The sequence below is a fragment of the Tasmannia lanceolata genome, unplaced genomic scaffold (assembly GCF_043159265.1).
Source record: "Tasmannia lanceolata isolate RefF3 unplaced genomic scaffold, GAP_Taslan_0.1 ptg000018l, whole genome shotgun sequence".
Lineage (NCBI taxonomy): Eukaryota > Viridiplantae > Streptophyta > Magnoliopsida > Canellales > Winteraceae > Tasmannia > Tasmannia lanceolata.
In genome coordinates, this window is record NW_027518695.1 from 20,195,770 (window position 1) to 20,223,068 (window position 27,299).

Consider the following 27,299-nt stretch of genomic DNA (forward strand, 5'->3'; position numbering starts at 1 on the left):
CTAGGATCGGCCTATGGAAATGATTTTTGGGGCACAACCTATGTTGTGTTCCATCACATGGACGGTTTGGATCAACCTATCACGTGGTCCGTACCGTTCTGTGTCGGCCCGTGCATCGCACAGGTTTTTTACTAGTATTTTATAAGGTGGGTAGCAACTTCCTTACTTCATCCAACTTTGTGAAAGAAAGCCCCATGTTATTGTCACGTGGACAGATAGGTTGGCAAGCATAGATGTACAATCAATTAATTTTTTTATAATCAAGTATAGAGGTACCAACCGATCAAAAACAAAATGTATAGAGGTACCAATGGATTGTGATGCATGGTACCTTTTTTTTTTTTTTTTTTTTTTTGAAATTTGTTCGCTTGGAAGGAGTTTTAAAGTAGCGAGTTGAATAAAAACTCAGTGCCTAGTAGATGCCATTCTAGGGCTGGCGACGGGGGCAGGGCAGGGCGGGGCGGGGACGGATGTTGCATTCCCCATCCCCGCTTTGGGGATTGCGGAGAATACCTAATCCTATCCCCACCCACACCGTCCCCGCTCCAAGTCGGGGAATCCCCGCCCCGTATGGGGCGGAGCGGATCCCCATTTCAACGGGTAAAACTGCCAGCCCTATGCCATTCTATTCATTTTGGTAGTGGAAGTTTTAAGCCTTTTAATCTCCAGCATATAAATGAAGTTCTTAAACCAAGTAGAAATGCACAACCCATATCACACTTTCACTTTGCTCCTTAATTTACTTTATAAGAAAATCTAGGTGGTGAGAAACTTAAAAAGAATTCTCAGATGGTTTGAAGTGTCTTCTAGATTTAACAAATATTTCATTAAGACTTCAATGGTGGTGGAAAAATGTTGGAACATGCTACGACATTAACTCTTGAGAAATCCTCACCATAGTTTGCAAAACGTGATTCAGCAAAACCAAGGCAACAATTCGAGTTTAATAAGGCAGTAAAGGTACTGGTTCAAAACAATAAAAACGTAGTAAAAAAAACAGAAACACAAGAAAATGAGTTTAGAATTTTGTCATTTACAAAATATGGTGAGGTAAAATTGGAGATTTGGCAAAAAAAAATATGCTTAAAAAAACAGAGTTTTATTCATTGTAAAAGTTTTTAAACGGCACATCAATAAAACGCGTTTTTTTTTTTCAGTTTAAAACAGTTTTGCTAACTATAGTCCTCACCGGAAGTTTAGTTCACCTGTTTTATTTTGACAATGGCACACCTCACTTTATAAACACTAAATTGATTGGTTATTTATAGCTTTGTGGTTATTGTAGCCATGGTTTTAAATTTCGACCGAAATCCAAACCAAAACCGAAATTTCAAATCTCGGCCTTTACCAAATTTCGGAAGTTCTGTCCTGAATTTCGAACTGAAATACCAAATTTCAACTCGAAATTTCGGATTTCGGTGGGGTCCAAAATCAGTACCAAAACCGAAATTTAAAACCTTGATTGTAGCAACCTACCTTTTCAGCCCAGGGATTCGGAAACTTTCCACGCCCAATGATTTTCATGTAGGATCTGTTTCTTTCCACGTAAAATGGGCATAAAACATATTTGACACCCATTTTTCTAAAATTTGTATTACACCCATTTTACATAGAAAGAAATGGAGCCATAACAACAAAATAGAATCTGAATATCTTCAAGCAGATTCATCATAACCAACAACATGAACAAGAATCAAACTGAATTCATGTAGGCACTTATTATTGAATAAATTATATATTTTTTAAAATTCTATACAGTAATTATACAACAGCGAAGATAACGCAGCTCAGACACTACCTGTTGATCACGCTCCCAAGCCGCCAAACATTTCACATGATGATCATTGAATCCAATATCAAGAGTCCGATACCCAGTATCCCTGGAGATCATAAATAAATAGATGTGAGCATATCTGATGCAACTGGTGACCATTTTTCTCTAATTATAGATGAACAAAAGAAGCACAGTTGATCTGTTAAGTGGTGTCAAATGTAGAAGTGGTGACCAGATTTAATGTGGAAATATACATGTCATCATGCCTATTACAAGTTTTAAGAACCACGTTTTACTGATAATAGCAAGGCTTATTAACTCGAAAGTAGTTTCAGACTCGATGACTGTACAAGTCCAAGTCAACTTTGAACTTTGGCGAGTACTCAATTGAGTCAATCACATTTTTTGAGATTTATTAATCCTAATAAGTAGGACCAAAAAGGGAAAAAGGAAAAAAAGGAGAAGTCAAAGTTTAGCGCCAGTTCACAAGTCACAAGTAAAATTTAAGTGGCAGTTCGCAAGTCACGGCTAAATAATATACAAATAATCAAAATTCATTGCAGATAATGCTTCCCTCCATTTCTTCCCTAGCCAGTCTGTGTACCATGTTTTCTTCAGAGACCCAAAGTGCCATGGCTCATAAGGCAACAGAAATTATCAAAGAATCAAAAATCAAAACTTCTGAAGAATTTGAAATTTTAATTTTCGGGTTCTGCACAAATTCTTTTATGAAAACAACAAACGTGTGAATAACTGCCAACTTCATGAAAATTGGACCATTTATTAAATTAATTGATCAGGGTTGTTTTATTGATTTTTGGAACTCTTTTAAAGGGCTATATAATAACCACTCTTAAAGTAGGCCCTTCCACCCATGTCAGTTTTTCATATACTTAAAAGAGTACAGATAGACCAAATAGGACAAGCTGATAGATGGAAATGACCAACTCTAGGGGTGGCAATACCATAGTTGCCAAAGTGGGAAGCGAGTGCAAGAAGCGATGCAGGAAGCGAAAACAAAAAGCGAGGGGTTTAGAAAGAGAAAAGCAGGGAAGTGAAAAGCTTTAAAGAAAGCAAAGAGAAAATGTGTGCGAAGCATCATTGAAAGTCAACATGATGCATGTAAGAAGCTTCACTGGATGCAAACAAGAAGTACATAGCTATGATTGTAGTATGTTAGGGAGGAATGGTTAATATAGGAAAGGATTATAAGTTTTAGAAATTTACAGTTTCACATGTTTTATTCATGTATATTTAATGCTAAGTTTTTGGAAAAAGTTCTATTTGAAACTTAAGATCAGTTTTCAAGTTATAAATGCATTTTGTAAAATATGCTCCTTCCGCATTATCGAAAGGAAAAAATATTCATTAGAACGAAATAATCACATAAATAGGAAGCATACTCTTAATAAAGAGGAAATATGTGGGAAGCATATGGGAAGCGTGCTTCCCCTAAATTTGGGAAGCGAGAGGAACATATCTTCCGAAGCCAGTTTTTGGGGAAGCGAGCTTCCTATCCTAGTAGGAGGTCTCCGGTAACTATGGGCAATACCAGCCCCCCTTTCTAAAAGCAAGTTACACAGAGAACTTGAATGGACTCTCAAATGAGTCAAGTTTTTTTTTTTCCTTTTTTTTTTTTGGTAGGTAAACTGAGATTGAACCTCCGACCTCAGGGTGGAAGAACAAAGACTTGACCAATTGAGCTAGAGGCTCAATCCCACTCAAATGAGTCAAGTTGGACAAAAGGAAAAAAAGTGTAAAGAAAATTACCATATTAGGAAGCTTGTAAGAATCTCGTCGAGATTGAATGTAACACAACCTCGAAGCGGAGAGTTGCACTCAGCTCACAGGCCATTTTTCCACTTGCTCCATCACAAACCAGAGTCACTGCTTGGCTCTAAATTCAATGAAGAGATGCTACATAGTCATTTCGCTGCATCGGACTCAAAGAAACGTGCTACAGAAGTGTAGAGCTGCTCTTCTTCAAATGGCTTCGACACATAACCATCCATTCCACATCTCACACACTCCTCATGTGTCGCCTGAATCACATCAGCCGTCATGGCTAGTATTGGGATGTGCCAATACATAACATTCCCATACATTTCTTTCAATTCTTCCCTGCACTTAATTAGCTCATTAACCTCATTTTCTATACAGCGGATTTGTCGTGTAGCTTCAAACCTGCAAAGATTGTGGAGGTTAACGACAGTATGAAACATATTAACAGAGAGTGAAAGGGAGTAAGCTATGTCACAAATATCATTCTCAGGAATTTCTCGGAAAGGGAAAATCTGGATATATTAAAAAAATTATTTTTTACAGGTTTCTATTGGGAGGAAGTGATAAAAATAAAATTATTTAAAACATATATATAAATATAAAATTTAAGAAAAATATATATAAATAAAAATAGGGCGATGATATTTTCACCCCCCCTCTCTCTCTCTCTCTCTCTCTCTCTCTCTCTCTCTCTCTCTCTCTCTCTCTCTCTCTCTCTCTCTCTCTGTGTGCAGTACACATAATCACGTTAAAAGGGGGGCGAATGCGTACTCCAGGGTCGGGAGGGGGGGTGAAAATATCATCGCCCTAAAAATATCAGTATATTATCGCAATATTTCATGATAAAATGAAAATATCAATGTTTTTTTTTTAAATCTCGGGATTATTTCGGGGTTTTGTCATTTTATCAAAGTGTCACGATAAAAATGTGATATTTTGAGAATATCGGAGATATTTGTGACATTGGGAGTAAGGAGTAACAAGCACATCCAAAGACTGTTCAAAAAAGACATTGCAAAAGGAAAAGGTTAACAGACCCACCAATATTTCTTTCCTTTAAAAACATAGTGAGTTGAAAAGGTAGATCATTGATCGCTAATAGGCATAGGACTTTCAAACCAAATATTTAAAGGAAAAGATGGAAGTATACCCTCCCTTCAAAACATCAAGTTTCAAAATAAGTTTGGTTGAAATTTTGGGATCCACAAAAAGATAGAAATCTCAAAACAGAAACAAAGATAATGGAGAAAGTCATTCACATATGACATCTATAGAATACTTCGAAACTTGAAAAATGGAATAGGATTCAGTCGCATACCCATCCATCTCTGGCATCTGAACATCCATGAAACAAGCATCGAATTTGTGTGGTGGCTGGAGCATTCTCAGAGCAGCCTTGCCACTGTCTGTACATGTAACAACAGCTCCATATTTTTTTAGGGCACCAGCTGCAACCCGGCGGTTGACGACATTGTCATCGACAACCAGGATTTGCTTCCCACTAAGTAGACCCTTAAGGGTTGAAAGGTGCCCTCTATCTTGGGGCTTCTTGTTCTCTATGCCAAGGGCTCGTTGGAGGCATGCGGCCATCATACTTAACCGGAGGGGCTTCATTATCACATTATCTACAAATCCAACTGACTTGAATGTGTCAAGCTCAGTAGAGCTGATGGAGGTTGCCAAGAGGAACATCTTTGGGAGATTTTCCAGGGGATTTGGTCTTCCATTTTGACGCTCTTTGAGAAGACGGGGGAAATCAAGCCCTGTCCCTTTACCCCAAGCTTCCTTGTCAACAAGCACCATGTCTAAATGTTCAGTTGGACTGGGAATAGGACACCAAACAATACATTAGCCATAGTAAGCAAGAAAAAATCAAAGGTGTTCAATAAATATAAACTAAAGCATATGGGTGATGCATAAGCTTAGAATATCCAACTAGAAAAAAAATAAAAAAAATACCCAACTCAAGCTCTAGTACTTCAAGAGCTTTGCTATGTAACAAGGATACTCCTTTTCAAAAAGAAATGCCATGTTTTCAAAACTTGTACTGATGTGGTTATTGAGAAAAAAAATTATTGAATTTATTATATACTATTCAATATTTTATTTTTTCTTGCATTAATTATATATTTAATAGTTTACATAATTTTAATGTATTTCCACAGATATCGATATGTTTTTACTAAAGCAGCTATAAGAACTAATGTGTATACTTTGTTATATTTTTCAATATCTCCAAATAACTGTATAATTATGCCCATATACGCAGTTGTAGAGGAGTCTTGGAGCCTGTGGCTTAAGGTTAGTAAACTGGTAACCTAAAGCCACAAACTCCGAGACTTGTAGACAACACATATCTGGACATCTCCATACAAATAAAATTTTTGTTAGGGTCAAATTTTGAAGAAAGCTACTATCCGAAACAAAATTTACCTCAAGTCGCATGCACTGTATATACAAGAAAACGCATATTTCTGACTGAGAGCAATGTCCACATGCACTCCTAGTCTCTGAAGATGGTACTTTGTGATCTCAGCACGGACTCTTCTCCCATCAACCACTAATGCTTTCATTCCTCTGAACTCTGAGACCACTTGGTCGGACTGGTGTCGCTTCATATCTAGTGAATTCGTTGTCCCTTTCATGAAAACAGCGGTAAATGCAAACGTACTACCAGTCCCAGGTTCACTCACAAAACCAATCTCCCCACCCATAAGATCGACCAAACATTTGCTAATGCTTAAGCCTATGCCGGTCCCACCATAGGTCCGTGAAGTAGAACTATCAGCTTGCATGAAAGGCATGAAAATGCGGCTCTGAGCTTCTCGAGGTATCCCAACACCCGTGTCCTCAACTGTCACTAATAAGTTGATTGTATCAGTTGCGTCGGATGAATCTACACTGTTCAACATCTTAAAACTATCCCAGCTCTTCTGTCTGTCAACTACACGAAACCCACTCAATGTATTATGGGATGTGTTAATCCCGTTTATAACTAATTCAGAATGTTGTTTCATCACTTTGTCACTGACTTCACATGAGTTCTTCACTTCGTCTGCCAGATAAATCGAGACAAGTATATGCCCTTCTTCTGTGAACTTCATATTTTATCCACGTAAAAATTTATTCAGCAAGAATTGGGAGGCAAGAAAGAGATATATTAAGATAGAAACATGTTGGAAAAGAAAACGATCAGAAAAATAAACATGTTGGAAAAATTCAGCACATGAAATTACAAGACAAGTTGGTCTTAGAAACAAGGACCAGATTCAGGATCACTGTACATAAAAATAAAACAGAATTCTAAGGATAGGGATTGGTAACTCTGACTTTCTGGAACAACCAAATGCTTATACTTCTCTGAATATGGCCAAGGCCCTGTTTGGATTGCGAGAAAAATATTTCTGATGGAATTTTTTTCTAGAAAAAAAATTTTCCTTCTGAAATTTAGAGGGGAATGATATGATTGTAGTTAATTTAGAGGGATATTATCATAAAATGAAGGTCCCCCTAAGTAAAAGTTGAAGAGGGTTTGCTCAAGTTGTTGTTTTTAGTGTATAAAAAAAGTAGGAAATTTTAGAAATATTCTTGCTTTACAAACTTTTCCACAAAATTCTTGCAATCCAAACAGATCCTAAGGGGCCGTTTGGATACGCGGATTTTAGAATCCAGGTTTTTAGTTTGAAAACAGTGTAAAAGAGGGTTAAAAGAGGGTTACTGATCAAGCTGTTGTATGTTGTCCTGATAGCGTTTTTTGGATTTTAAGTGAGAAATTCACGTTTTAAAAATCTCTCCTACATCCTGAGATTTCTACAACCTGGAAATATGGGAGGATCTGCTACTCTCTTGCTGACGGAAAGAAGGGCGAGAAGTCAAAAACGAGTAAAAAACGATGGCTGGTCCGCTTCTTCTCTTGTCTCTTAGCTACAATTTTGAAGAAATCCCGGATTCTAAAATCCACCTATCCAAACGGCCCCTAAATGATTCATTTATTCCAGAAAATGGCCCTCTCAGGAGACCATGCTCTTCCTTGAGGTGGATTCAACCCCATTTACAACATTTGTTCACCGTGAGTCTACAACATGGTTGTTATGATTGAAGCACTTAGGAAGTCTTTTCTTCAAATAAGTCTTTTGATCATCTCAGGAACAATCCATGAGAACATTGGTACTGTGACTAGTAAAATTGGTGATGTCTTGGTCATTATTGAAAAGTTAAGGATACTAAATAAATGGGCAGCAAAAAGTACAACTAACCTTAATTGAATTTCCAACAAGATTTGTAATGATCTGCCCGAATCGCCCTGGGTCTCCAGTGAGAATTTCTGGAACCTGATCAGAGATATACACTGCCAACTGTACTTGCACGGAAAACAGAGAACCAAATTCATGTCAGTGATGAGAAAAATGAAGGCAAGATGAGAAGATGACAAAACAAACAAATAAAAGAGACATGACAGCAAGATAAGAGATGATGAAACAACCAAATAAAAGAGAAAGATTTTATGCTGGATTTTATATCTTTACCTCTATGCCTTTCTCTTGTGACTTGTCAGAGAAAAGCGATAATACATTATCCAAAATAGATCGCAGATCAAAAGGAACAGCCTCAAGTTCAAGCCTACCGGATTCTATTTTAGCCTGATCAAGAACCTCATTTATTAGTGCTATTAGAGTCTTCCCACTAGCCTGCGCTGTCCTTGCAAAATCTTGCTGGGTTGCATCAAGATCTGTGTCCATCAGCATCTGCAACATACCTGAAAGTTGAACAGAAGTGGCATAATTTCCCTATCTATTTGACATAATTTCCTGCTTAGATGAGGAAAACCACAAAGACAACGTTTTACAACAATCAAGAAACAGTGCAATTTCACGAGATTTTATAAGGTGTGGTCGTATGGTCCAGTGTTTTTCAAAAAATAATTACAGCCCACTTCATAGGATGATCCAAACCGTTCATTTGTTGGGCCTCAACATAAATATGTTGTGCCCAAAAAATCATGTCCATAGGATGATCCTAACCCTCCGATCTGTAGAGGGACTGCACATTAGATCAGAGTGTTAATGTCATCCTATGGAGATGATTTACTGGCACAACATATTTATGTTGAGGCCCAACAAATGAACGGTTTGGATCATCCTATGAAGTGGGCCGTACAATACTTTATGAAATATACTGGACTATGCCACACACCATATAAAAACTCGCAATTTCACTAAGTTTAAAATGATCTTCCGCACCTAAAACGCCATTCATTGGAGTTCTGATCTCATGGGAAACGGTTGCTAGAAACTACAAAAGACAACACGAAACATGTCAGTTCCATACAATTGCAACAGGAACCAACAGGAGCATCTGAGGAAAGAAACAGCACTCCACATTATACATAACATATTTCTTCAAAAATATAAATGAAAAAAAAAAAGTGTGAGGCACATCAATTTCCAGTACCATTATGGCTGCCAGAAATAACTTTTAGTATTAAAAGCTAAGAAACTTCAGTTCTATGTCACAACTATCTCTGATTGTTTTTGAAAAACACAACAATCTCTGATATTTTCAAAATATAGCGATTTTATTGCGATATTTTGATACAACGACAAAATCCCGATATAATCCCAAGAATTTAAAAAAGGGAAAATTATTAAAAAATGCAAAGTTTTAGTTATATTGTGAATAAAGGGTAGACATTTCAATTTTATAAAAAAGGGGCTGTCAGGTGAGAGAATATGGCTTTTAGGACAAATATACCCCCCTTGCTTTTTCCCACCATCTTTTTAGGCTCTAATCCCTAAGCTATTTTCACATACCCACTTCACCTTTTTCTTTCTTCTTCCCCAACCCATCCAACGTGAAAAACAGTCATTGCAGCCATTGCCATCCTTTGCAAGTTCCAATCCCATTGTATTTTGGAAAAAAAACACCAATACTTGTCACAAATTTGAACTTGGGTGATAAACATAGCTCCAAGTAGGTCCATGCTCCTCTACTTGAATAGGGTTTACATCTCCTTTTCATGTTTTCATGTTATTTGTGCTTTGGTTTATTTTCATAGTCTCTACCAGCCTCTTTATTTGGTTATTACCATGTTTATCTCTCTCTCTCTCTCTCTCTCTCTCTCTCTCTCTGTATAGAGAGAAGCCTGAATGGACATCGTATGTATACTTGGACTCTTGGAACCATTACATAGGCCTCGGAACCACAATCTAATGGTTCCGAGGAGGTTAAATAGTGGTTCCAAGACTGTAAATTATGGTTCTAAAGTGATTGGTACATTGTCATACTACTTTATTGGTTGTCAAAGTGATCATGATTGTATCATTGGTGCTTTAAACATCTTGGAACCATTACGTAGGCCTGAGAACCACAATTTAGTGCTTCCGAGATGTTACATTGTGGTTCCAAGAGTGTAAATTATGGTTCCAAGAGTCCAAGTAGTGGTTGGTACATTGTAATAGTATTTTAGTTGTTGTAAAAGTGATCATGATTGTATCATTGGTGTTTTAAACATATTGGAACCATTATGTAGGCCTCGAAACCACAATTTAGTGGTTCCGAGAGAATACATAGTGGTTCTAAGATTGTAAATTATGGTTCCAAAGTGGTTGGGACATTATAATACTACTTTATTGGTTATCAAAGTGGTGATGACTGTATCATTGGTGTTTTAAACATATTGGAACCATTACGTAGGCCTCGGAACCACAATTTAGTGGTTCCGAGAGGTTACATAATGGTTCCAAAAGTGTAAATTATGGTTCCAAGAGTCCAAGTAGTGGTTGGTACATTGTAATAGTATTTTAGTAATTGTAAAAGTGATCAGGGCGTTGGTGTTTTAAACATATTGGAACCATTACGTAAGCCTCGGAACCACAATTTAGTGGTTCCAAGAGGTTACATAGTGGTTCCAAGACTGTAAATTATGGTTCGAAGAGTTCAAGTAGTGGTTGGTACATTTTAATACTATTTTATTGGTTGTAAAAGTGATCATGACTGTTTACACATATTAGAACCATTATGTAGGCCTCGGAACCAAAATTTAGTGGTTCCGAGAAGTTACATAGTGGTTCCAAGAGTATAAATTATGGTTTCAAGAGTCCAAATAGTAGTTGGTACATTGCAATAGTATTTTAGTGGTTGTACAAGTGATCATGACTGTATCATTGGTATTTTAAACATATTGGAACCATTATGTAAGCCACGGAACCACAATTTAGTGGTTCCGAGAGGTTACATAGCGGTTCCAAGACTGTAAATTATGGTTCCAAAGTGGTTGTTACATTGTAATACTATTTTATTGGTTGTCAAAGTGGTCATTATTGTATCATTGGCATTTTAAACATCTTGGAGCCATTACGTAGGCCTCGGAACCACAATTTAGTGGTTCCGAGAGGTTACATAGTGGTTCCAAGAGTGTAAATTATGGTTCCAAGAGTGAATGTGGTGGTTCCTACATTGTAATAGTGATCATGAGTATATCACTGCTGTCTTAAACATCTTGGAACCATTATGTATGCCTCGGAACCATAATTTACTGGTTCCGATGGGTTAAATAGTGGTTCCATGAGTGTAAACTGTAAAGTATGGTTTCAAGAGTGCAAGAAGTGGTGCCTACATTGTAATAGTATTGTATTGGTTGTAAAATTGATCATGAATGTATCATGGGTGTTTTAAATATCTTGGAACCATTACGTAGGCAGTGGTTCCGAGAGGTTACATAGTGGTTCCAAGAGTGTACATATGGTTCCAAGAGTGAATGTGGTGGTTCCTACATTGTAATAGTGATCATGAGTGTATCATTGCTGTCTTAAACATCTTGGAACCATTATGTATGCCTCAGAACCACAATTTACTGGTTCTGACGGGTTAAATAGTGGTTCCATGAGTGTAAAGTATGGTTTCAAGAGTGTAAGTAGTGGTTCCTACATTATAATAGTATTGTATTGGTTGTAAAATTGATCATGAGTGTATCATTGGTGTTTTAAACATCTTGGAACCATTACGTAGGCCTCGGAACCACAATTTAGTGGTTCCGAGAGGTTCAATAATGGTTCTAACATTCTAAAGTGGTTGTAACATTGTAAATGGTGGGCCCATCTTTGAACAACGTAGGCCCCGCCCATACCACACCATAGGATAATCCAAACCGTCCATTTGATGGGCCATAAACATAAATAGGTTGCGTCCCAAAATATCATTTCCATAAGCTGATCCTAGCCCTCCGATCTAAATAGAAACTACATCTTATGCAACCTCTACAGATTGTAGGGTTGTGATCATCCTATGGAAATGATTTTTTGGGCACAACCTATTTACATTGTGGCCCATCAAATGAATGGTTTGGATCATCCTATGGAGTTGGTCGTACAGTAACATTAAGGCCCGTCCACAACATAGGATGATCCAAGCCGTCCATGGTTTGGATAATCCTATAGAGTTGGTCGTACAGTAACATTAGGGCCCAATCGTAGGCCCCACCGATATTTTTCAAATTGAAGCATACCGTCCACAACATAGGATGATCCAAGCCGTCCATGGTTTGGATCATCCAATGGTGTGGTTCATTCAGTAACATTAAGGCCCAATTTAGGCCCCACCCATATTTTTGAAAATGAAGTGTACCGTCCAGACTATAGGATGATCCGAGCCGTCCATTTGATGGGCCATAACGTAAATGGCTTGTGCCCCAAAAATCATTTGCATAGGATGATCACAACCCTCCAATCTATAGAGGTTTCCATAATAAGCAATTTCTCTTTATATCTGAGGGCTAGGATCATCATATGGAAATGGTTTTTTGGAACACAACCTATTTACGGTGTGGCCTATCAAATGGACCGCTTGGATCATACTATGGTCTGGACGGTACACTGTCATCCCAGGGTTGGATTTGGGCACCAAGGAGGAGAATTTTGGGGGCCCATCAACTGTTCCTGTTGTGGAGAGAGAGAGAGAGAGAGAGAGAGAGAGAGAGAGAGAGGGTCTAAAGGTGGGAAACGTGAACTAACATGATTCAAGAGGCGTGGGGACACACTACTTCATCAACAGAGGGAGAAAGTAAAAGAAGGGTTTGAAGAGGGGTAAGAGGAAAGGGCAAAAGTGACGGCTTATCTTAATAATATAAAAGGGTAGTTTCGTCCATTCCACTCTATGACCGTACCTGACAGCCCATTTTTCATGAATTTGAAATGTCGACCCTTGATTCACAATTTCACTAAAACTTTGCATTTTTTTAATAATTTTCCCTTTAAAAAATAAAGCGATATTTTCATTTATCGGGATTATCGGGATAATATCATGATTTTTTTACGATTTTTATTTTTTTATTTTTTTTCTTAATTTATATATTATTTTATATATTTTTAAATTATTTTACTTTATCATTTTTTCTCGATATAAACCTGAAAAAATAATATATATATATATATATATATATATATATATATATATATATGAGTAAAGGGTTTCTGCGCTCAAGTGCAGAAACGTGGGCACACATTGTTGGGGGGATCCAAAGCATTCATTTGGAAGGCCCGTTCAGGGATAGGGTGTCCACCAAAAATCAGCTCCATTGGATCATCTTAGGGTGTCCATTTGTGGCGTGAAAAAATGGGCAAATTAGTGGACAAACAGTATCTGTCCATTTTCACCCCCACAAATGGACACCTTATGATGGTCCAATGAAGCTGATTTTTGTTACACACCCCATCAATGATGGGGCCTTTCAAATGAATGCTTAGGATCACCCCAACAATGTGGCCCCACCCTTGTTTCCTGCACTCGAGAGCAGATAGTTATCTGCGCTCAAGCACAGGAACCCTTCTCTCTCTCTCTCTCTCTCTCTCTCTCTCTCTCTCTCTCTCTCTCTCTCTCTCTCTCTCTCTCTCTCTCTGTGTATATATATATATAACCCGAGATTTTCCCTTGCCGAGAAATTCTCGAGAACGATATTTGTGACATAGCTTCAGTTGAGTAATATTCAGAAATACAAAGCACCTGGGACTTTGCTACATCAGCAGCTTCTGCTCGGACTTTCAGCTCTCTCATTTCACGATAGTCATCCTCCACTTTCGCAATCCGGTTTAAAGCCGCATGAAATATATGCCCAACAAGAAATGCAATCACTAGAACCCCTAATGATGTTGTTATTGCTGACCATGGTAGGGGTGGCTTTTGTTTAAATCTGCAACAGAATAAACAAATATAAATCAGGAAAAGAGCACACTCCCTTAGGCCCTGTTTGGATTGAAAGAAAAACATTTCTGATGGAATATTTTTTTCTTTGGGAAATTTTTTGTCTTTTCATCATTTAGAGGGGAATAATATGATTATGGTTAATTTAGAGGAATATCATCATTGATTGAAGGTCCCTCTAAATAAAAATTGAAAAAAGTTGGATCAAGTCGCTACAAATTAATACAGTTACCTGCAATGCATCTCATGCTTCCGAAATGGATCCCCAAAATCGAGGTTGCTAAGATGCCACAGACCGGTATCAGTTACATTAGGACCATACATGTTGATGGGTGCAGAAATATTAGTTGTATCATATACATTCACCACAATGGTTTGTTTGCTGGCAAGCTGGTGCAGAAGCTTCTCTACTAATGATGGCACATCAAAAGATGCACCCAGGTACCTGTATGAGAAAATAGTTATTATTATTATTGTTGTTGTTGTTGTTGAACTTGAATCTACTAAAAAGGATGTAACTTGAGGTATCATTCGCAACTACGAAATCATTAACCTCAAAGCTATAGCCAGTAACATGCCCAATAGAAAACATACCCCTGAGTTGCTTCAATACGCTCCTCACGTGTAGCATTTGGTGGAAGATAGGTATTGTAGACGGCGAATGTCAGTACCACACCAAGGTGATTGGATTTCAAAAGCTTGAAAGGCGAAGTTAAAACTCCCTTTCCGGATGCCCTTGCCCGCAAGATGTTATCCCGGTCCTCCTATGCATGATAATAAAAGAGAAATTAGCTCCAACAATAGTGTGAAGTACGGAAATAAAATTAAAGAAATACAAAGGCGTAAGTAGGTGCCTTAGGTGTGTTGCTATGTCTGTGTGTGCATGTCTGTGAGAAGATACACATTTGTGATCGCCAGTTTGGAGTTCCGGGATTCTTGGATGCTTAGGTTCCTAAACTAAGCTGCTTTTAATCTTCTAGTATTGGATGTGTTCTATATTTTCGTGAAAACTCTGCCCTTGTTTACATGTAATCGGCCCTTGGGATGCTAGCTACTATCTCCATGTACCTCCTCCCAAATGGTCGTAGTGGCACTTTTACAAAATTCCACTTGGAATGGTTCTCACATCTGGAAAGAGCTCCTAAACTATTTTGACTCATCAAAGATGCTCTGGAAAAGGCATGTAAATTTGATGATTTTTGCATGAGAATTTATGGTTGCCTGAGCACGACTTCAAATTACCCCAAATTCTTGTTGGGAATCAAAATGTTACTTATAATAGCTTTAGACCCCACACAAACCTCTTTGATGCCATCTGACTCATCAAATATCAAATGGCATACATGAGTCCTCTACACAAAAGGCTCTTGGGATCCCAAAAGCAGATACAATTAGCATGTGGAACAGCATTTCATTATAAATCTGCATTAGAAGTTCACAAAGCAATGTATATTTAAAGATTGAGAATTCCGATAAGATATTCTAAGAGGTAAGAGAATGAGTAGGAGGAACATAGATTCACCTTTCCCGACATCATATCAATGGACACAATATGAGAGACCGTCTCTTGGGAGAATATCACAGGTGCATATTCATCTTGAGCAGGGGACGGGTCGAGCTTATCAGGAATGTACTCATCTTGAACTGGTGATTGGTCCTCTGTCTCCATTTTTTTAATCGTCCAACCATGCTGCTTCTCAAACTGCTCCCTCTCCGAGTGCAATACTTTCAAAGCATAGGCAACCCCACTAGTCAGTGGCCTTTCAAATGCTGTTCTCTCTGTATATTCTGCAAATGTGTTCTGTGAACAAAAGAATTTATTACAGTCAGCATCAGTTATATGTCCCCCTCATATTATGAGATAGGAGGATTTGTGGCATGTATTTTCAGCTAATTGTATGATGATTTTGTAACGCTCTTTCGCATGTGACAGTCTTTGGTGTATTCATTTTTATTGTTATTCCATTAACACATATCTTCTGCATAATACCAGGTTATTTCTTAAATAATACTGTGATCAGAAACTGTTAATCCAACCAACGAATTTTTACCTATTAAATCTGGAGCAATGGTTGATTGATCCACAATTGTTGGGACTTGGGATATATGACTTTAGGGCTATATGATTGATCCACAATGGTCTCACAGATGAAGTCCTCATCTCATACAGTTGTGCCAGGTCTAGGTTTTAGATTAAGAAGAACCAATTATTGGTCTCTCTGAAGGCACCTAAAGATTTCCCATGAATTAATTTGTCCTTTCAATGGAATATGTCGACATTTCTTGTTTCCAGTCCTTGGGCGACACAATGCATATCTACACTAATTATATGCTACTGATAATTATATGCTACCTTGTGTCTGAATCTGATACTCTGATTCCATATAGCATAGGCTATAAAATTTAACATAGCATGTATCATTTCTGTAGTAGACAAAAGTAAGAACTACAAGGACAGACAATAAGAGGAAAATAACGATCTACCACTAAGAAGGATGGGTATAAGTTTGAAATTTGAAATAACTAGCTGAAAGTTGTTTTTCCCCAACTTCCCATAAATGGCACGACTTAACAAACAAATAGAGTTCAAACCAGAGAGAGAGAGAGAGAGATTCACCAGTTAGAACCTACATATTTTAGTAAAAAGAGAGCCACCAGCCAGAGAACAGAATTTTGCATAAATCCAAACATCCATAAAGTATATGTCCAAGAACTAAAACATAGATGTCAGGAAAAAAACATGAATTATAAAAAGAAAAAAAAAATGTTAGCAGAAGAGCAGAAAATTACACCTGATCAATAGCAGAAGGATTCTTGCCGTGGTGGAAAGCTGAGACTAGAATAGCCAAAGCATGCACATGATTCATGCTCACGTTGAACTGATCCTGCAACATTCTAGCCCTCTCATCGCACATGTTGGCAAGCGTCTCCATCCTCCTCAAAATAATATTCTTATTCATGCTCCAAAATATCCACATAGACCCAAATACCCCAAGCAAGACCCACAGAATTAGAAGCTTTCTCCTCCATTTCCCACCACTTTTAGAGCTCTGTGACTGCTGTCCTTGATGCTGCTGAGCCTGTTGCTGCTGCTGAATGTGCGGCGGCTTTGATTTGGCACAAAAACCAGAGACTTTACAGTTCACCACCATCCCAACTAAGACCCACCAACATATCTTAAGTAAAAGCATGGGAAACCTTTCATGATATTCTTGTTCACAGTTACCAAAAGCCCTTGAGATATCACGAGCCTGTATATAAGAAGTTTGTACTGTATTAGCTAAAATTCAAAATGACCAAATACCATGCTTGTCCTCTATTAATACACACTTTTTTTTAATGGTACCTCTTCTAATACACATGGGTGAATCTATTACACACAAATGGTATTCCTTTTAGGCATGCATCCCTAGTGATTGGGTGAGGGTTTTTCCAATCATGCTTGCATCCGTAGCATAAGTGCATAAATAAGAAGTGCACATTCATTTGATTAGTTTAAGAATTGGCTGCATATGCATGAGTTTGATCATTTGTCCACGTGCATGCTAAAATATGTTATTTTTAATTGTGGAAGGTCTGCCTCGAGTCTAACAGGACTTTATTATCTAGTGCGTTCCTATGTGGACAAACGACAGTGTACTTCTTGTGGCAACTAAAGTGACATCTAATTTTTAAAATTGGAGCATTCCAGAGTAGGACATTCCATTCAATAAAAAGTATCGAAAAACAAAGATGGCATGACAGAAAGCGCACGGAGAAGTTTTTACCTTTCCAGACAAAATTTTGTCATGCGAAATGCAAGGCATGGTATCTGGGGAGAAGAAAATTGCATCCTCAACAGACAATCGGTCAAGCTTCTGATGATAGTAGTAATCTGAAGTTGGACACAGGTCCTGAGTCTCAATGTTTCCAGTCACCAATGCATGTTGCTTGTTTCCAGTCACCAATGCATGTTGCTTTTGAAACTCCTCCCTCTCTGGACACAGTACTTTCAGAGCATGGGAAACACTATCACTTAGAGGTTTTCTGACAGTTGATTTCACCAAGCATTCTGATAATGTTTTCTGTGAGTAAAAGGATTGCTCGGATTAGTAATGGTAGCAATAGTAACATCAAAATGGGAAGCATGCACTTCTATTAATTAGTAGCTCTCTAAAAAAAATTAATATTCAAAAAAAAAAAAAAAAACACAATTGCACTATTCAGTGTTTAATGTTTCCTGGAAATGATGCGCTTTCAGAAATACACCGCATTAAATTTTAAAATGTACTCTGATGAAGCATAATATTTAATATTGTCAACAATTTCTCGCATGTTTCCTTAATTGTTGTAAACTATGAAAAGCTGTAAAATCATGCTGAGCATGTTTCATGGAATCAAATCTAATGCTGATCACAGCAAAGAAAAAACATTTGTGTGTGTGTGTGTGTGTGCATACTCCTTTTTTCTTTTTTATCTTTTTCCCCTTATATTGACCAGCTCAGTTGCAGGATTCCTTTGTCCCCTCATTTTTATTAATATAATTCCCCATCATTCAAAAAAAAAAAGGACAAAACCAATGCTATAAAAATTCAACCATCTTTATACTTCTATTGACCATCATTCATCCGAAAAAATTAAAAAAGAAAAGATAACTTACCTGAAATGAATTGGTGAATAAAGCAAAAATCAAATCTTGGTCTTTGATAGAAAAATAGAAAAATCACTTGAATAAGTCAAGAACAATTTGTTCTTTGATAGAAAATTGAAAAATCAAATGAATAAGTAAAAAACAACTTTCAGACACTTCCTAATCTGCCTGAACGAACTTATTTAAAAAATACAATATCCATGTGTGCACATGTGTGTGTGCGTATAGAAAATGTATTCTAAAGAACATGCCCAAACATTTTTTGTGGAAGGTATTTTCTTAGGGAACTTGGATATTTTGATTGTTTTTAGAGGAGTTTTTAGTTACTTCAAAATATTTTCCTGTGCTATATGTTCCCACATAAGGAGCTTTTAGTCATTAAGAAATACTTGCTAGACTTTCACATGATTATGTTCCCACATAATACCAAAATAAATTAGAATGGGTAAGGTGCTGAGCATAACCATAACTCAGTTTTACAAGGGATTGTGTCTTGGAGAGATAATTTTTATCAATGGAGTTTTTATCCATAGAACCAAACCAATTCCTTGGGAATTGAAAGAAAAATTCCCTTTCAACTTGGGATTACACAAACAATGCAGAGGTTCCGCAATTTGGGAACTCAGAATTAGTCAGCATTGTTATTCAATTCTTGCAAGACAATACTTGCAATAATTGCTCAAGATAAATTCTTCTACGACTGAGTAAGTTTTCTACCTTATGGTTTTCCAGGCCTCATAAAGCACTATAACAAAGACAAGAGTATGAAAACCAATCCCATTTCATGTAAGAAAGTTGCCCTCCTTGCTCCATTTAAAAAATTCCCTTTCCACCCACCTCTACTCCATTCCGCTTAAAGACATTATGATCAATACCCTCAAGTGTTTCATTCTTCTATATCAATTACCAACATCATCTCTCACTGCATACTCTGCTCCCCTTGCGCTGTGTATATGTTGAAGCTAATTTGAAAACATATCCCGATGACTAATCAATTTGGGACATTGTTTTCTCTACGGATCATGCCTCGAAACCTTCAAGGAAGCAATAAGAGAGACACCACTGGCTACTGGAAGTCAAGTTCTAAAGTCGAGTAATTGCCATGTATTCTCACTATGACAAGATTGAGCACATTACAGGAGATTCATCTACAATCTTCGATGCCTATCCATATAAAAAGAGGAATGAAATCCTGCTCAACAGCCTGCAAATCTATTGAGCATATCAATGACTCATGCTCCATATCTTTTGTGCAAGAAAATTGTCAAACATTCAACTGCTCAAAGCATTTTTAAGAGTATGATAATAGAAATGATTATATTGTCCTTTAGGAACTCCATAGTTGTTGTACATCTGTATTTGTCCTCTCATGTCAGTAACAAATCTAAATGCTCCAAGTCACTCCCTAAATTGGCAACAAGAAGCCTCTCCCAGCCACGTATCTTGAATTCTAATAACTATCAAGTCTTAATCATTCTGAACTAGTCAGTGAGACTCTTGGGAATGAATTCATCTTGAACATTGGACATTATCACAAACCTCAATTTTAGCATCCAACCATGAGCAACCAAATCACCACTATTATTTCCCTTTTAGAAAGAATTTCCCTTCGTGTATCCTAATACTTTAAAGAGATTTAAAAACAAACAAAAAAAAAAAGAATGGTACTTTAAAAAGAATAGTCAGAAGAAAGCATCAATGAAATGCTCACTTAATAAGGGAGTGAATAATCCAAGGGATTCACTTGGATCACATAAAGCCCAAGATTTTGACATATCGTGGTTTTTTTTATTTGATGAAGATCAGATAAATCCTATTTCTCAAAACAAAAACACTCTTTTTTCTCAGCTGTTGAACCATGGAAAGGAATGATACATACTTTCTTCCACAAACTCATAGATGTTGCTTCATTTCATAATAGTTCAGATACAATAAACGAAGGCCAGATAGACAATCACTCAAACCTGTGGCTACTTGGAAGAACAAAACATGTTACGGGCATGCAATAAAAGATAAATAAAGCTTTTGAACAAAAATATGCTGAGTAAACAAATAAAATATTGTTCCAAAATAGATTAATAATCAGTGACACCTCCTAAACTAATATTGATTTAATCAATGCATTTTTGGCTTTTTCTTGCTCGACTTTTGTATCTAGCTAAAACCATTGTTGATAAGTCAGCATTCATACTTGGCAAAATCAAGTAATGTTAGCTTCCCTGTTTGTACATTGGTTGCAGTTGTGCAAAATAAAGTTGGCCTAGAACTCGGCAATGTTTTGTAATGAAAAAAAAGTGTTAAAGCATCCAAACCGACTCTGAATTGACTGATCGCTCATTCCAATTGAAGGGCTAAGAGCAGAAAATAGGTTCAAATTTTCCTCACCAACCACATACAAAATGATGACAATGAATAAATGCACATAGGTTGATTTTCCTCTTGAACCATTCAGGAAAAAAAATTGATCACAATGAATAAATGCACAGAGGTTGATTTTCCTCTTGAATCATTCAGCACAAGCATGTAACCCTGAAAACTTGTAATGAAATCCCAAATCCCGTTTTTTTCAATTTCAAATTGAATTGTCAAACAAATACAACCTAACTATAATGATTTCTGGAAATCACAATCTAGACACTTTTTTTAACCAATTTTTCATGTCTATCCTCTCGAATGCAAAAGCCAAATCCATAACCCAAAACCAGTCTTCCAAGAAACAGAAAAGGTATCATCCATCCATAACCACCTCTGTTCACTAGTTCATGGTAGGCCCTCTGCAATCCCGAAAGTTAAAAATAAAATTCACCATCTTTTACTCTATCACCCTTTTGTTTTTATGAACTTTTTTGCTGAAACATGAAATTTTTGTGAACTTCTCTTTGGTATTTTAAGAAGAAAAAAAATAGTGAAAAGTACAAGAGAGATAATGGAGAGAGAGAGAGAGAGAGAGAGAGAGAGAGAGAGAGAGAGAGAGAGATTACTTTGCAAAACAAAAACCAACGAATGAACACCAAGCAAAAACGTAAACTGAACTTTCTCTAATGAGTTTACAAGTCCACTTTTCCTTTTATCTACACCATCAAGTGATTTGGTTGGTATCAGATAACCACAACAAAAGCTATCTATCTATTAGATAAAAACAAAACACATATCTTTATGCTATCTATCTATCTCTCTCTCTCTTTTTAATCTAGAAATTGCAGATAATCTCAAACTCTTTCCAGTAGCTATCTAATCAGTTTTATGTAAACCACAAAACAAAAAAACTCTAAATCTCAAAGTAGTTAATAAAAGATAACAACTAAATGGTCGGTAATGATGATTTTCACAATTTTCACAACTATAAGCTAAAAGCAAATAAACTATTCATGCTCAGAACTTATCCAAACAAACCTTCAAGGCATACATTGAAGAACAAAAATCCATACATAAAGAAAATCTAGAACAAAAAATAGCAAAAACTTAAAGAATAGGCAGAAGAACAAACATAGAAGTACCTGATCTGATGTCAAGAGCAAAGTGGCCAAGGCCTTAACTTGATCCTTACTAACATTGAACTGCTCTGAAAAAATCAGACCTTTCTCTTCACAAATGTTTGCAATCCTTTCCTTCCTCCTTGAAAAGACGCCATCTTTCAAGTCACTGAAAACCCAGATAGAACCAATAACACCACTCAAAATCCACAAAAACAAAAGCATATTTCCCCACTTTTTGCTCCCATAAGATCCCTCCAATGGCACTTTCGCCTTATTCGCCTTCGCATTTGCCCTAAAACCAGAGACCTTACAATTCAAAGCTGTTCTAACCAAAACCCACCTACATGTTTTCAAAAAGAGCCTTGGAAGCTTGAGAAAAATCCCATAAATGGCTGAAAAACTCATCAACATTAGACCTTTCAAGAAACCCACTAGAGAATTTAAACTAAAAAAGAAATTGGATGAAACCCAGTTGGCTTTTTTTGCAAGCTGAACTTAAATTAATGAACAGAGATGAGAAAAAAAACAGGTCTTTTTAGGGTTCTTGCTTTCTTCTAACTCTGTAATGACTGAAATACTTACTAAAATCACACTTCAAAAAATACCCAAAAGAAAAATTACAAAAAACCCAGTTTGTTTTTCTGCAATATGGATCGGAATCATCTATCAGATTGGGTGGAAAGGACTTCTTGTACTTCTTGAACCGTTTCCTCTGTTCTTTCTTTTGTTCTTTTCATTCCCCCTCTCTCTCTTCTCTTTATATTCTGTTTCCCATTGCATGTGAAGTTTTTTTTTGTCGAGGTTAGATAAATCATTATCTCATCATCTGACAAGGAGGGTTAAGTATTAGAAAACAATAAAAATAAAAATAAAAAATAAAACAGAGGGATTTTTTCTTTTTCTCTTTTGCTTTGTGGAGTTGATAGGGACTTATCTTTGGCGTTTAAAGGTGACCGAAATATGAGAGAGAGAGTAAAGTTGTAAAGAGGAACAGTAGCAGTTTTTTCAGTTCATTGTTCAATGGAAAAAAGAAGAGAGAGAGAGAGAGAGTAAAGTTGTAACTTGTAAAGAGGAACAGTTGCAGTTTTTTCAGTTCATTGTTCAATGGAAAAGAGAGAGCATCTAAACATTATTATTGTTCAATGACAAAGCCAAACGATCGGCATTTAATCGGAGAACTCTCTTCTCAGCCTTTAGACGGGAAGGGTCTAAACCTACTCATTCCTAAAGAAGCTACTGATATTGGCACTACCATATTTTGATAAATTCACCAATGCATCTTGTCTTTATTATATGAACAGCCGTCCAACTGTCCAACGTCATTACAGTCCCCAAAAAGTTCTGCCATCCGATTAAAGTAGAAAAGCAAAGCTGAGTTTGTGCAATTATTAAAATACGGTAGTGCCAATATTATCAGGCCTAAAGAAGAACAATGGAAGTCTCTTCCCAACTACATCTTGGATATCTAGGATCATCGCCCATCTCGGCCATTGATATGATTAGATGATCCATGTTAACTATCCAACTTCTCCAAAAGCTTAAGCTGTTGGAGAAAGGCGTTATTTATCTTTTATACTTTAACACCCCCCCCCCGCACGTGTAGCTCACTTGACAAACACGTGGCACATGTGGTCCCACTTTTAGCCGACCATCGCATGTGGATTTTTAAATCCTTTCTAGATTGTATTACTCAACGCCTAAGCCCCAACAAAATGGGGTAGCCGAGCGCAAACATCAGCATTTAGTTGAAATTATATTTAAATTAGTTGTTTGGTGCAACAATCGTCCACCATATAATTTCTCAGGTATCAGTCGGTAAGAAAAGTAGTTGTTTGGTGCAACAATCCTCCTCTTTAATTATTTATAATAACTGATACTTAGGGTACTAAAATTATTAATAATATAACTAGAGTTATGATATTTGCACTCCCCTGTTTTGATGATGGTAGCATCTCAAAATTTCTCACTTTCTCGTTGGCTGTTAAAATTCCCATCAACCTACTCCCAAAACTCTGACTCAAATTTACAATTCCCGACAAACTATCATAACCAACCAATCACCGAAGCTTTATAAAAATGAGATGTGCCGATATCAAAGCAATGGTGTGCGAATATCAGATTTTATTTGTAGAAATTTAAAGTCGAGAGAAAGTCCCTATCTAAGATTAACTATCAGATCATTGTTCCCTATATCTTTCAAATAAGACCTAAACTTCTTTTTAGGGATACGATGTTTATTGTGTATTTTTCATTTTAGTTATTTTGTATTTATTTTTTTTGGAATTGATATATTTGCCCCATTTTTTAACTTTTGACAGCCCCCCCCCCCCCCCCCCCCAGTGTATCGACTACTCTTTTACCTGTCCCTAGTAAAAAATGGGTGAACATATAATTTCCCTTCTTTTTTTTTCTAACCTTGGTTAGTTCTAGTATTACGCGCAACAACTACGGGTGCAACTTTGGTTCGGCTCAACCTGATTTCAGTTTAGGTTGGGTTGGATTGGGTTAGGGTTGGGAAAAGGCAAACATGATTTAATTTCGGGTTGGGTTAGGGTTGAGGCCTGTTCTCTAGCAAACCCGGCTTCCATCCTCTAATCTTATCATGATTTTCAAAATCATAGTATTATGTATTATTTGTATTTTTCCTGTTTTGCCCTAGGGCAACTTGAACCTAAACTGTCTCACCCAATTTGAAAAAACAGATTAGATGGGTCGGATTAGCCTTGAGGAATTTCGAGGTGGATTGGGTTAAGGTTGACCATCCTTGATCTGAGATTCGGGTTGGTCAGGGTTAGGGTTAAGGGAATGCCATCTCGGGTTGGGCTAGGGTTGGCCTCATTTCGACCCAACCTAGAAAGAGTTGTACCCATATATAGCAACAATACCTTAACACCAAATAAAAACTCATCAGTTATCTCATATTTCAAAAAATTTGATGATTTTTCGCTATATTGAGAAAGAAAAGACAATATTCTTTTTATTTTTTTCTTCCTGATGATTATATACAGCATTGGTAAACGTACGCATGTAAAAACTTATATTTTTGTAATGCATTTTATAGATGACATAATGTGAGAAGCTCTCATTTTTAAACATTTCCAAGCGCTTGATTATTTAATTGTGAAAATTATTTCCATGGAATTTAGTTTTACCAAGTGGTGAGAGAGGGCAAGGGAAGGTGGGAAGGCAGACTAGAGAGGACATGAGCGAGGAGAGGGTTAGAAAAAGCTGAAAAACAAGGAAAAGATGGCTGCCTAGAATTTTTTTTTCATGATAAATCAGCGTCTCAGACCGTAGACGAGGTGAACTTGCAAAAAATCAGGAGACAAAATCCAGGAAACTAGTGTCCTTGGTGATCAGAAGTTGCTAAAAATCTAGAAACAAAAAACTCTACTAAAAACCAGATCGACTTTTTCCAAATTTTTAGCAACTTCTCATCACCAGACACTACTTTTCTTGATTTTTAGCCACTTCATCCTCTATCTCCACTCAGAGATGTGGATTTAACATGGAAAAAAAAAATCCGGTCAGCCAAACGTGCCCTAATCAAAATATAATTTTTCCCATGCTTTTGCCTCTTCTTAGGTTCTCCTAAGCCGTGCAATAACAAACTAATTTTCCATGGAAAAATAATTCATGGTTTCCAAATTTTGGTAGATATTTAAATATTTTTCTTTCCCAAAAATGGTTACAAGTCACAACTCACAACTCACAACTCACAACTCACAACTCACAACTAAACATAGGTTGTTTTTTTCAAAGTTTTTTTATAATAATATTTTATCTGAAAAAACGTTTACCTAAAAAAGTGGTTTACCAAACCTTGGAAAATTAGATACAAAATATTTTTAGGAGTTTTTTTTTTCTACGTTGACAAACATGCCCAACTGGAAATAAAGGAGAAAAGAGTTGTGGGAAAAGACAAACAAAGGTCCACTGGTCCATGTCCGTGCAAGTTAGATTTTACACGGGAGAGAGAATCTGAAATGCACGATGGCTGGCAGAGGTGAAGGTTAAGGAATCCGAAGATAAAATAAAGAGGGTGATGAGACTATCGAGATTGGATTTAAGGGTGGCGATATTTTGAATGGCCCACATACTTCTAATTACCCATCCGAGAAATGCCTTTTGCGATGGTCCATAACAAATCCCATTTTGAAATAATTTTTAAATGGGATTTTTGGTGATTAGTCCCTACCTTGCAGAATAATTGCTTATTACTCCCTAAGAAAAGCATATTAGCTGAATAGTCCTACTTTTTTAGAAAATATTTGCTAAATGGTTCCTAAAACTCACGAACTTCATTTTTCTCCGAGAACAAAATTTTAAAATGGCAAATTTACCCCCCATTTAATCCGTTTTAGCGTTTTTTGATTTCCCTTCCAATATTTTTGAAAAAAAACTAGGAAATAAGCAACAATATTATCTTTTCTAATATTGACTTTCCCTTTGACATTCTCCCTAGTTCTTATTCCCAAAACAAAACTAAAACCCTACCGTATTACAAAATGCCTTATATTTAGGCCCTGTTGGATTGTAGGAATTTTATTGAAAAAGTTCGGAAAGGAAAAAAATCTAAAATTTCTTATTTCTTACACATAAAAAAAGATAAGGTAAACCAACCCTATTTAATTTTTCAATTAGGGACCTTCGGTTTATGATGTTATCCCTCTAAATTAATCAGACATAATTTCTCAATCGAAAAAAAGTTCCATAGAAATAATTTTCCATCAGAGATATTTTCTTGCAATCCAACCAAGGTAGGAATTTCTTAGAAAAGTTAGAAATGAAAAATATTTCTAAAATCTCTTGCTTTATTTATCGATGAAGAAAAGATAACCTCAAACTGTTTAATTTATTTTAGAGGAATTTTCAATTTATTTAATTTCTAAAATAATTTTTTTGTTGAAGATTTTTTTACAAGAATGTTAGAAGAGATAATATTGTTCCTTATTTTCTAGTTTTTTTTCAAAAATATTGGAAAGGAAATCAAAAAACGCTAAAACTGATTAAATAGGTTGGGGTAAATTTGTCATTTTAAAATTTTTAACGGTGAAAAATAATTTTTTTTTTCTACTTGGTTGAAAAATGAAGTTCTTGACTTTTAGGTACCTTTTAGCAAATATTTTCTAAAAGTAAGACTGCTCAGCTAACATGCTATTCTTATGGACTAATAAGCAATTATTTTGCCACGGAGGGACTAACGAGGAAAAATCCCTTTTTAAAATCGCCACTCTCCTTTTTTCACTATTGGCTGTCCTCGGCCTTCGTGCCCAAAGGATGGGCCCACTAATCGTTTATCTTTTTCCACCACCTAAAGTTAAAATTCATAATGTGGGCCCTGGAAAATTTTCCGTTAAGATCTTTACGGAACGGACAAAACTCTTGTTTGTTGCGATGAAACTCGACGGAAACGTAGCCGTATTTACACGATCCAATAGTT

At 36.6% G+C, this 27,299-nt stretch overlaps 1 protein-coding gene across 2 annotated transcripts; it reads right to left on the reverse strand.

The window, feature by feature from the left end:
* Positions 1-1,693: 1,693 nt before the first annotated feature.
* On the reverse strand, positions 1,694-22,788 carry LOC143850731 (histidine kinase 3-like). Of its 2 annotated transcripts, XM_077359965.1 has the most exons (15): positions 22,439-22,786; positions 21,878-22,148; positions 17,518-17,814; positions 16,543-17,001; positions 15,273-15,551; positions 14,345-14,514; positions 13,983-14,195; positions 13,553-13,739; positions 8,797-8,848; positions 8,083-8,312; positions 7,813-7,911; positions 5,990-6,654; positions 4,875-5,378; positions 3,545-3,958; positions 1,694-1,880 (listed from the first exon to the last, which is right to left on the reverse strand). In XM_077359965.1, the coding sequence occupies exons 2-14, from the start codon at positions 22,076-22,078 to the stop codon at positions 3,700-3,702; spliced, it is 3,615 nt and encodes a 1,204-aa protein (XP_077216080.1). In that variant the 5' UTR covers positions 22,079-22,148; positions 22,439-22,786; the 3' UTR covers positions 1,694-1,880; positions 3,545-3,699. The 2 variants fall into 2 exon arrangements, with proteins under 2 accessions (XP_077216080.1, XP_077216079.1); XM_077359964.1 differs by having other exon boundaries at positions 21,878-22,788.
* Between the last annotated feature and the right edge of the window lie 4,511 nt (positions 22,789-27,299).

Excerpts from the sequence above, each read along its gene's own strand:
- LOC143850731 (XM_077359964.1), bottom strand. The coding sequence starts at position 22,267 with ATGTTGATGAGTTTTTCAGCCATTTATGGGATTTTTCTCAAGCTTCCA. Across the intron at positions 15,552-16,542 it reads ATCCTTCTGCTATTGATCAG|AACACATTTGCAGAATATAC; the intron begins GTGTAATTTTCT and ends TTTTGTTCACAG. Across the intron at positions 13,740-13,982 it reads AAGCATGAGATGCATTGCAG|ATTTAAACAAAAGCCACCCC; the intron begins GTAACTGTATTA and ends ATTCTGTTGCAG.